This window comes from Mobula birostris, chromosome 25, assembly GCF_030028105.1.
Source record: "Mobula birostris isolate sMobBir1 chromosome 25, sMobBir1.hap1, whole genome shotgun sequence".
NCBI classification, from domain to species: domain Eukaryota; kingdom Metazoa; phylum Chordata; class Chondrichthyes; order Myliobatiformes; family Myliobatidae; genus Mobula; species Mobula birostris.
The window spans coordinates 8,842,224-8,854,093 of record NC_092394.1 but is presented as its reverse complement, the minus strand read 5'-3'; the positions used below and the strand labels follow the sequence as shown (position 1 = coordinate 8,854,093).

At 43.7% G+C, this 11,870-nt stretch overlaps 1 protein-coding gene across 1 annotated transcript; it reads left to right on the top strand.

The window, feature by feature from the left end:
- Positions 1 to 2,014: 2,014 nt before the first annotated feature.
- Positions 2,015 to 7,522, top strand: ovca2 (OVCA2 serine hydrolase domain containing). The gene is made up of 2 exons (XM_072242799.1): positions 2,015 to 2,254; positions 5,851 to 7,522. The coding sequence occupies exons 1-2, from the start codon at positions 2,074 to 2,076 to the stop codon at positions 6,351 to 6,353; spliced, it is 684 nt and encodes a 227-aa protein (XP_072098900.1). The 5' UTR covers positions 2,015 to 2,073; the 3' UTR covers positions 6,354 to 7,522.
- Positions 7,523 to 11,870: the final 4,348 nt, after the last annotated feature.

Genomic DNA, 11,870 nt, shown 5'->3' with positions numbered 1-11,870 from the left:
ATTGATAGCTAGGAGGGCCATTTTGTTGAAGTGGAAGGATACATCAGCTCCCACTTTGTCACAATGGTTCTCTTAAGTGATGCTACGTCTTAATTTGGAGAAAATTAGAAGTCGAACCTTTGAACCTTTATTTGATTTTGAGAAAAGATGGGGCTCATTTGCTCGTTATTATCATTTGAGTTAATTGATATAATTTTTCCACGATCTAATTGTAAATTCTTTTAGTATATTTTCTTTTCTTGCTGGAGGTTTGATGTTTATTTTTAGAAGCTCTTTGTATGATGCATGGTTCCAGGGTTGTACACCTAATGGGTTCTTTTTTTTCCTCACTTTTCTGCTTAGTAGGTTTTTTTTGTTATCACAAATTTTTTTTCAATCTTTAAGATAATGTTTTTTTTTGAGGCATTGTAAGTGTTGTTACTTCGATGTACTCATGTTACTTTTCCTGTATATAACGATAAAAAGATTTGAAAAGAAAGAAAAAGTTGAGTTTATTGTCATCTACACAAGTATATGTTGTAATGAGAAACTTACCTGCTGATAATAATGCAGAGTTTTATTTTCTGGTTGCTGTGGAAAGTTGTCAGTTCAAGCCTCCCTTCAGAGGCTTCAGCATGAAAAGCCAGGGCCATACTCGACAACAGTTCCTGGGGGGATGTTGCTTTTTAATAAGGGCCATCTTTGGATATGTTAAAACAGGACATGCTCTGTGATGCCTCTCCCCAGCCCCAATCTCCAGGTATATTTAAAAGGTACACCATGGTGTTATTTGAAATAAATTAAATCCCTGATGTCCTTCATTGAACTTTACTGAAAACAGACAATGTGTGGGAATTAGTGTGGGAACAAGTCAAGTTTATTGTCAGTTAACTATATGTAGATCCTCATGCGAGTCAGCGTTTCTCTGAACCAGCGCGTAAAACACTGTTGTAAAGATAAGTTAACAAATTTCACAACACATTGCTGGTGATAATAAACCTGATTCTGATTCTAGTATACATAACACATAACTTATGAAAGTAAGGATGAAATCTATAGATGGATTGCACATAAACAAACAAAAGTGCGTATATTAAATATTGTAAATTACAGAACAGATTAACCAGTGACACTTGGAACGCAATGCGGCAGGGAGTTCAGAAGCCTAAAGGCCTGAGGGAAGAAATTGTTTCCCATCCTGACCGTTCTTGTTTTTATGTATCAGAGTACGCCACGCTCCTGATAAACGTCCCCGATGGATGGTAGGGAGACCTCTATGATCCTCTCAGCTGTTCTCATAGTCCTTTGTAGGGGCTTCTAGTCGAATGTTTGGCTGCTCCGATACCAGGTGGAGATGCAACTTGTCAGAACGCTCTCAATGGTTCTCCTATAAAATGCACCTAAAATGGGGGGAGGGCAGCTTCGTTTTCCTTAATCTCTTTAGGAAGTGAAGATGCTGTTATGTTTTCCCGCTTAGTATCAGTAACCGCTCAAAAGTATATCTTTTAAAAATATTTTGACAATCAAGTCTTTCTTTTGCACTCGTTCAAAGAGTTTCACTCTGAAGTGCATTGGCCTCTGTTGAGTAGGCAAATTTCCCAGCCATGAAGGTCCCAGGAACTCACAATATGAAGAACCACTTGTGGCGACTCACGACTTTGAAGAAGCCCTTCTCTTTGACCAGTTCCGTGTTATACCTCACACTAATCTGAACTCATGATTTGGCACACGAGAGGAGGTGATCAAACAGTTTGATCAGAGCCACCCCAAAGGGGAGAGAAAGTTGGAGATGCTTGATAAACCTACAAAATATCACCAGGCTAGTTTTGATTGTTTAATTCCTTAAGGGGAACTTCCGGGCAAAATCCCAATCTCTGAAACTCTCCTTAGGAGAGGAGGAAACAGGAAAATGCATACGTATTTCTCAAATGTTTTTGTTCTATTCTAGTCGAGAAATAAAGCAAATTGACCGAGTTTCTAGTTTTGAAATGACTCAACAGTGGTGTGGAGGGGCGGACCCGGAAATATTGTGCACGGGTCCGGTAGCCCAGTCGGAAGGGTTTGGCCGGCGGGATTACTGCTGCCGTTGGCGTAATGGCTCCGCTGCTGCGGATTTTCTGCGTGCACGGTTACCGGCAGAACGAGCGGTCGTTCCGCGAGCGGACCGGCTCCCTGCGGAAACTGCTGCGGAAGCGGGCGGAGTTGCTCTACGTGTCGGCGCCGCTCAGGGTGCCGCCTGTCGGGGGCCCGGAGCAGCAGCTCGGTGGCGGAGACGGTGAGCGCGGCCGGCCGGGGAGGGAGGGGTGGGTTCGAGAAGCTATTCGGCCCGTTTATCTGTGCTGGTCGGCTCTGGCTCTGCAAATCCTTGTGATACCGGAGCCCGCACTAAGTTCTAGTGCCCACACCGTCCGGAAATGCCGGCACTCAAAGCTGAAGCTTAATAACAACCACTTATAACCCGGTTTATAAATTAGATCATAGAGGCCGAATAAATTCTCTGATCTAATTTATAACGCCCCCCCCCAGTCATCCCAGAGCTGCGTCAGGGGTGTTTTATAGGACAACTAACCTACTACATTGTCAAAAAGGTGGAGTTTTGAGGAACGTGATGTAGAGCAGAGAGGGAGGTAATTCCGCAGCTGAAGCTGACAGCAGAGAATTGAATGCAACTGGGGAAGTGTTAGAAGCTGGAATCAAATCGAGTTTGTTGTCATATACAGTGAAGTACCCATACAATAATAAACCTGCTTGCAGTAGCATCATCGGCAGGCAGAATCAGACAACACACTGAATATAAAGTACAGATCAATTTGACAAAACAGTGAAGAAAAAGACAGTGTGAAACAAAAGTACAGTCAGAAACAAAGCCCATGGTAGTGCTAAGGGTGGTTAATAGAATTGAAGGAGTGCATGGATCTCAAAAGGTTTACAACTGGAGGAGTTTTGAGTCAATGGGAGGGGTTTGAAAACAAGAAGAATTTGTTCAGTACCAAAACTTAAACAACATACCTATATATGTTAGCCAGTCTACCCTCCATGGACTCTGTCTACACTTCTCGTTGCCTCAGCAAAACAGCTAGCATAATCAAAGACCTCACTCACTCCCCGTCCCATCAGACAGAAGCCTGAAATCACGTACCACCAAGTTCAAGAATAACTTCTATCCCACTATGATCAGATTCTTGAAGGGACCTTTTGTACAATAAGATGGACTCTTGGCCTCACAATCTGCCTTATTATGATCTTGCACTTTCTCAGTAGCTTACACACTTTATTCTGCACTGTTATTGTTTTCCCTCATTCTCCCTTACTGCCTCGTGTAATGATCTGACCTTGTATGAATTGTACGCAATTCAAGCTTTTCACTGTCTTGAAAGGCGGCACAGTGGCATAGTGGTTAGCACAACGCTTTACCGGGGTTCAATTCCCGCCGCTGCCTGTAAGCGTTTGAATGTTCTCCCCACGACCGCGTGGGCTTCCTCCCACAGTTCAAAGGCGTACTGGTTGGTAAATTAATTGTAAATTGTCCTGGGATCAGGCAGGATTAAATTGGGGGTTGCTGGCTGGCGTGGCTGGAAGGGCCAGTAGGGCCTGTTTTGCACTGTATCTCAAACAAACAAAGGTGACAATAATTAACCCATACCCATAACAAGTAGTCTTGTTCAACAAAAGTTTATCACGGTCAGTTTTGGAGTCTTTATTCATTTCCCCTGCTTTTAATTTGAACACATTCTTGTGGGAAAAGGTTTCAGATTTACACCATCTTTGATGTGAAATTGTGCTTTCTTTTCACCTAGGCCTGAATCCTCTAGTTCTCAATTTACAGATTTGTCACCTTGAGCTGCCTGAGGAAATGTTTTCACATTATAAATACTTTAATTGTCTTTAACACTTCAATTAGACTTAATCAATACTCAAGAAATTGTAGATTATATTAATTTAGAGATTCAGTGTGGAATAAACCCCTTCTAGCCCTTTGAGCCACAACTCCCAGCAACCCCAAATTTAACCCTAATCGCATCACAGGACAACTTTCCATGACTAATTAACCTACCCAATATGGGAGGAAACCAGAGGACCCAGAGAGAGTCCATGCATTCCATATGGAGGAAGTACAGAGACTCCTTACGGAGTACGCCAGGATTGAACTCTGATCTTGACACCCTGATCTGCAGTAGCGCAGCACTAACCATTACTCTACCCTGGTACCCTTTGTGCCCTGCTGTCCTAATGAGTGAGTGATAGAACTGGACAGCATTGAACTCGATCATTCACCTCCAACTCGACCATGACCATCAGTGGACACATTTCCATGTTAATCCCATCTCCCGGCACTCGATCCATAGCCCTCTTTAGCCAAGTGATTCAGCTGCAGCTCTCGTGTCTATGATCTGTGCCCTCAGACACCAGAGGAGTTTTAACAGGAAGCCATAACGATAAGTGGGTTTTAAGAGGGCGTGATACAGAAAAGAGACGTAGAGGGGGAGGGAGGTAAGTTCCAAAACTGAAGGTGACAGCAGTGGATTGAGTGCCTCGGGGGAAGTGTTAGAAGCTGGAATGAAATGGTGCTTGTTTCCATATGCATAATATATCCAACAGTATATCTTTCCTAAAATTTCTTCAGGACTTCGGGTGCATCAAGAAAACATTTTTGTGCAAAAAGGTTCATAAATAGGGTGCTGGACAAGAGAACATACATCGGGAAGATCATGCTGAAGGGAAGTAGAATTAAATGGTCTAGAAGCTGGAAACTTTCAAAAGTTATAATAGTGGATTGATAGATTAAACCACAAATGATCAATAAATCAATTTTTATTTAATATTGTCCTCTCATTGAAGCACATGAAATGTTTAGTCATAGTCATACTTTATTGATCCCAGGGGAAATTGGTTTTTGTTACAGTTGCACCATAAATAATTAAATAGTAATATGTAAATTTTGCCAGGAAATAGGTCCAGGACCAGCCTACTGGCTCAGGGTGTCTGACCCTCCAAGGGAGGAGTTGTAAAGTTTGATGGCCACAGGCAGGAATAACTTCCTATGACGCTCTGTGTTGCATCTCAGTGGAATGAGTCTCTGGCTGAATGTACTCCTGTGCCCAACCAGTCCATTATGTAGTGGATGGGAGACATTGTCCAAGATGGCATGCAACTTGGACAGCATCCTCTTTTCAGACACCACCGTCAGAGAGTCCAGTTCCATCCCCACAACATCACTGGCCTTACGAATGAGTTTGTTGATTCTGTTGGTGTCTGCTACCCTCAGCCTGCTGCCCCAGCACACAACAGCAAACATGATCGCACTGGCCACCACAGACTTGTAGAACATTCTCAGCATCGTCCGGCAGATGTTAAAGGACCTCAGTCTCCTCAGGAAATAGAGACAGACAGAAATAGTACCTGTCAGGAAACAGACCAACATTTAGTCACTTGGTTTAGACAAGGGGTTCCCAATGTTTTTTATGCCATGAACCAATACCATTAAACAAGGGGCCCATGGATGCCAGCTTGGGAACCCCTGATTTAGACATACCTGCTTGCAGTAGCATCACAGGCAGGTAGATTCAGAGAGCACACTGAAGCTCCTCTGATACCATGTAAATGCTGTCAGTGACCCACCTTCAGTCACTGTGTCAAGCAGTGCTTTCCAAGTGCTACCACTCTCTGGGTGAAGAAGGATCTCTACATATTGCCTCTGGATCCTCCCTCCCCAAACCTTCAGTGCTGCAGTATTTGTGAAGCTATTCTACCCATCCTGCGGATATAGCATCCCCTAAAAGCAAGTAGTTAAAATAAAAGGTGTAGCTTGCTCAAACAATCTGATTGACACCAGGAATCTATTAATCAAACTATTATGTTTCATTCCCCCAGAGACTCCATCGACAGAGACAGAGGCAGACAGTCGTGGTTGGTGGTTCTCAAACCCAGAAGAGGAGAGCTTTAATGCTTTGGACCATGTTGAGTCCTACAAAGGACTAGAGGAATCGCTGGAGACCATTGCCAAAGCCATGGCCGAGTTGGGCCCGTTTGATGGTATATTAGGCTTTAGTCAAGGAGCAGCTCTCGTGTCCATGATCTGCACCCTCAGGCAGCAGGGAGACCCCAGGTTCCAGTTTAATTTTGCAATCCTCATCGCAGGTTTCAAGAGTAGGTGCAAACTGCACGACCATTTCTACAGGGAGCCTATTACGCTTCCTTCTCTGCATGTATTCGGTGAAACCGACCGGGTCATCCCTGGGGAGCTGAGCCAGGAGCTGTCCACCTCCTTCCTGAATCCTACCATTCTCACTCACACGGGAGGACATTTTGTCCCAGCCTCTGCACCTCAGAAACAGGTTTACTTTGAATTCCTGGAGAAGTTCCAGCAGAAGTAATCAAGGCCATAAATGCTTATACCATTGAAACATTTACTGGAGATGTGATATATTCAAATTTTATTAAAAGTAAAGAAACAGAAAATCACAAATTATTATTGTTGCAAATTGAAGGGAGAGTATCCATTTAAAAAATATATATTTTAGTAGCTTTATTTGTGACATGTATATCAAGTCATTCAGTGAAATGCATCATTTGCATCAAAGGTGAACAGATGCTGGAGGCAGCCTGCAAGCACCACCATACTTCTGGCACCAACATAGCTTGCCCACAACTTTCTAATCCCTTAACCTGTACACCTTTGGAACGTGGGAGGAAACCGGAGCACCCGGAGGAAAGCCACAAGGTCACGGGTAGAATCCACAGATGCTGCCTGACTTGCTGAGTAACTCCTGAGTAAGTGGTTAGACATTTAGGACTGTCAAAGAAGGATTGTGATTCTTTGAAATTATACTCCTCAGGGGTACGTAAATGCTCAGTCATTACTTATGCTGTTGAGATGGGAGGTTTGGGCAAGAAAATATGATGGAGGCAGAGAATCGATAATTTTTGTCAAATGGTTTTGAGGTGCTCTATAGGGCGGAACTCCTTTTACTTGTTCCCATGCCAAAGGGCCACTTGGAGCACCGTGGCACAGCAGTTAGAAGTGTTATCCCAGCTCTCAGCAGTCCAGGTTTGATCCTGGTCTCGATGCAATTTGTCTGGAGTTAGCTCTTTCTCCCTGTGACTATGCAGGTTTCCATCTGGTGCTCCCATTTCCCAAAGGTGTGCTAGAAGGTTAATTGACTGCTGTGAGCTTCCCCTGTATGGGTCAGTGGTAGGAGAATGGGGAAGTCAATGGGCTTGTGAGAGAGAATACAGATAAGTGAGGGAGTGGGAGCTGAATGGCCTCTTTATATGTTCTATGGAAGTATAAAGAACAAACAGCACTAGTTAGCACAATACTGTTTCGGCACCAGCATTCGGGGTTCCATTCCCACCGCTGTTAGGAAGGAGTTTGTGTGTTCTCCCCGTGGCCACACGAGTTTCCTCTCACTTTCCAATGATGTACGGGTTAGTGGGTTAATTAGTCACATGGGTGTAATTGGGCAGCGCGGCTTTCTTGGGCCAGAAGGGTTTGTTACCACGCTGTATCGTGAAATAAAAATAAATAAATATTTGTATTGATCAGTTGTTTGTCTCTTGGAGTGAAGGAGGATGAGAGTTGACTTGAGAGAGGTGTACAAGATGTTAAAAGGCACAGATCAAGTGGATGGCTAGAGTCTTTTTCCCAGTTAGAAATGGCTAATACCAGTGGATGTAACTGGAACCGGAGGGAAGTATGGGAGAAAGGGGTGTCAGAGGTAAGTTCTTTACACGGAGAATGGAGAGTGCCAGGGGTTGTGGATCAGGCTGAGACATCAGGACCATTTGAGGAACTCTTAGATAGGCACATGGATGGTAGAAATGGAGGGCTATGTAGGAGGGGAGGATTAGGTTGACCTTAAGTAGATTAAAACGGAGAATTTGTAGAATGCCTATGAGATGACTTTTTAGAGCAGCTTATGGTTCAACCCACTGGGAGAAAGGCTACTCTGGATTGGGTGTTATGTAATGAACCATATTTGATTAGGGAGCTGAAGGTAAAAGAACCCTTAGGAGGTAGTGATCATAATATGATAGAATTCACCTGCAATTTGAGAGGGAGAACCTAAAGTCAGATGTATCAGTTTTACAATGGAGCAAAAGGAATTATAGAGGCATGAGAGAGGGGCTGTCAAAAGCTGACTGGAAGGGGACACCAGCAGGGATGATGGCAGAACAGTAATGGTTGGAGTTTGTGAAAGCAATTTGGGAGGTGTAGGATAGATATAGTATTGTGCGAAAGTCTAGGCACATATATATATATATATAGCTAGGATGTCTTGAGACTTTTTCACGTTACTGTGGTAATTTTATGTATTGCACTGTACTGCTCCCCCCCCCCAAAAACAAAACAAATTTCATGTCATGTGAGTGATGATAATCCTGTGGGTCTCTATTGTGGACTGAGAGTGGGAAGGAGCGGGGAGAGGGGAATCACGACTGGGAAAAGGGGAAGAAAGAGGGGAGGGAGCCAGAAGCACCAGAGAGACATTCTGTAATGATCCAAAACTAATTGTTCAGAATCAAATTACATTGCATGGTGCCACAGGGCTGGGTGTGTCTGTACTCGTGCCACCCCTGACCCTGGCACTCCTCTGTTCCTCCCCCCCCCCGTGATGTGCCACCCTCGCCATTCCCAATATCCTTTGTTCCTACCAGATTTACAAACTCACTCCCTGCTCCAAGTTGATAAATACAGTACTGTGCAAAAGCCTTAGGTGCTCTAGCTGTATATATATATACACGTATATATACATATACACACACACATGCATATATATATATATATATATATCATAGTACTGTACATCTGAAAGGAGATGTATTCTAAAGGCTGGACTGTGTAGCGATGGCTGACATGAGAAGTCAAAGACAACATAAAAGCAAAGTAAAGGCATATGTTGTAGCAAAAAGTTAGTGGGAAGTTAGAGGATTGAGAAGCTTTTTAAAGCCAACAGAGGCTGTGGAAGGCATGAGCAGTATGACTGAAGTTCAAGAGTGTCGGGGGCAGAAGTGAGTGCAGTTGTCATTCTAAGGAGAAGGTGCTTGGAAAGCTGAAAGGCCTGAAGATAGATAAGTCACCTGGACCAGATGGAATACACCAGGATTCTGAAAGCTGTAGCTGAAGAGATTATGGAGGCATTAGTAATGATCTTTCAAGAATCATTAGATTCTGGCATGGTTCCAGAGGACTGGAAAATAACTTATCACCACTCATCAAGAAGGAAGAGAAGTTTGATTGTTAAGGATGAGGTCCCAGGGTACTCAGGAGCACATGATAAAATAGGCCGAAGTCAGCATGATTTCCTCAAGGGAAAATCTTGCCTGACAGATCTGTTGGAATTCTTTGAGGGACAAAGGAGAATCAATGGCTGTTGTGTCGTTGGATTTTCAGAAGGCCTTTGACAAGGTGCCACACACGAGGCTGTTTAACAAGCTAAGAGCCCGTGGTGACACAGGAAAGATACTAGCATCGATATGTGATTGGCAGGAGGCAAGTGTGGAAAGAAAAGCCTTTTCTGCTTGTCTGTTGGTGACCAGTGGTGTTCCCCAGGGATCAGCATTGGGAATGCTTCTTTTTACATTATATGTCAATGATTTGGATGACAGAATTGATGGCTTTGTGGCCAAGTTTGTAGACAATATGAAGATAGGTGGAGGGCCAAGTAGTGTTGAGGAACCAGGGAGGCTGCAGAAGGACTTAGTCGGATTAGGAGAATGGCAGATAGAATACAGTGTTAGGAAGTGTATGGTCATGCACTTTGGTTAAAGGAACAAAAGCGTAGAATATTTTTCAAAATGGGCGGAAAAAAACAAAAATCCAAGGTGCAAAGGGACTTGGGAGTCCCCGTGCAAGATTCCCTAAAGGTTACCTTGCAGGTTGAGTCCGTGGTGAGGAAGGCAAACACAATGTTAGCATTTATTTTGAGAGGACTAGAATATAAAAGCAAGTTTGTAGTACTGAAACTTTACAAGGCCCTGATAAGGCCTCATTTGGAGTGTTGTGAGCAGTTTTGGGCTCCTTATCTAAAAAAGGATGTGCTGATATTGGAGAGGGTCCAGAGGAGATTCATGAGAAAGATTCCAGGAACGAAAAGGTTAACATATGAAGAGCGTTTGCTGGCACTGACCCTGTACTCACTAGAATTTAGAAGGATGGGGGTGGGGGTCTCATTAAAACCTATTGAATGTGGAAAGGCATAGATAGAGTGGATGTGGAGAGGATGGTTCCTACAGCAGAGGAAGTCTTGAACATAGATGAGGAGGAATTCCTTTAGCCAGAGGGTGATGAATCTGTGGAATTAGTTGCCACCTGCAGCTGTGGAGGCCAGGTCATTGGGTGTATTTAAGGCAGAGGTTATAGGTTTCTGATTAGTCAGGACATGAAAGGTTATGGGGAGAAGGCAGGAGAATGGAGTTGAGAGGAAAAATGGATCAGCCATGATGAAATGGCAGAGAAAATTCGATGGGCCGAATGACTTAATTCTGCCCCTTTGTCTTATGGTCTTATTTTCTAAAAGGTTAGCACAACATTGTGGGCTGAAGAGCCTGTACTGTTCTATACTGTGTTCTCTGAATGGCCTTTTTTCTGAGCAGTGCTGTAAATACCTTGCAATCTCTGAGTCGGAACTTGCACTCTGCCAGAACTATGAACCTCATCACGAACTGACACTGTTCTCCACCAAGGCAGAGCTGGAGAGAAGCCAAGGAAAGAGGGAAGAAAGTTTGTATTTCACAAATGGAGTCACTTTTCTGCTTCTGCTGGGGTTGATTGTGTGATCTCATAAAGTGTTGACACTCTAATAGGTTACACTTGATTTTATGTCAAGTTATTGTTCAATATATCAAGCCATCTGCTGTGAGGCTGATGGCAGCTTCTCCCTGGGGTCTCTGTTTACTTCCTGTCATCTTCTGTTTCCAAATAAATCCATCAAGATGGACTCTAAGACAACCGAGTTGATGCTTCAACTCAGAAAGAAGAGCATACTTAAGTTTAAAAAAAAACAGAAAACGCTCAGCAAACTAAGTAACATCCGTGGGGTGAGAGGCACAGTTAACATTTCAGGCTGATGTCTATGTTGGCTACACGCCTTGGAATACATCCTTAGGGCTGCCTGTGTGAGGGTTGGTCTGACAGACAATGGAGAGTGTGTACTCATTCTGCACCTCCTTGTCTCTGGTGAGACAACCCTGTTGCCCAGGAGTTTACGAAAACAACAGGAACATTGGGTGACTCTGGGAGTATGAAGAGGAATGTGCTGGGAAATGTAGGAATGGTATAACTCAATTAATTATCAGTAAGCTAGCTCTGGAACACCTGGTCAATGAAGATCCAAACGTCAGGATGCTCTTCATTGACTACAGCACAGCATTCAACACGATCATCCCCTTGAAACTCATCACGAAGCTCCAAGACCTGGGCCTCGATACCTTCCTGTGCAACTGGATCCTCGATTTCCTCATTTGCAGACCCCATTTAGTACAGATTAGCAATAGCATCACACAGGTTGTGTGCTTAGCTCCTTGCTCTACTCACTTTCTAGTTACAACTGTGTGACTGAGCACTGCTCCAATGCTGTATATAAGTTTGCTGAAGACGAGGTCAAAGGTTGTGGCGAATTGGCATATAGGAGGGAGATTGAAAATCTGGTTGATTTTCACAACTACCTCCCACCCAGCATCAGCAAAACTAAGCAGCTGATTATTGACTACAGGAGGAAGGTAGCTGAGTTCCAAGAGCTGGTCCTCATTTGGGAAATGGAGGCAGAGAAGGTCAGCACCTTTAAGTTCCTTAGAGTTAACATATCAGAGAATCGGTCCTCTGACCAGCACATAAGCATCATCATGAAGCATGTCACCAAAACTTAGACAAACTTCTACAGATGCACAGT

Coding starts and splice junctions, on each gene's coding strand:
- ovca2 (XM_072242799.1), top strand. CDS start 2,074: ATGGCTCCGCTGCTGCGGATTTTCTGCGTGCACGGTTACCGGCAGAAC. Junction 2,255..5,850: donor GCAGCTCGGTGGCGGAGACG/GTGAGCGCGGCC, acceptor TCATTCCCCCAG/AGACTCCATCGACAGAGACA.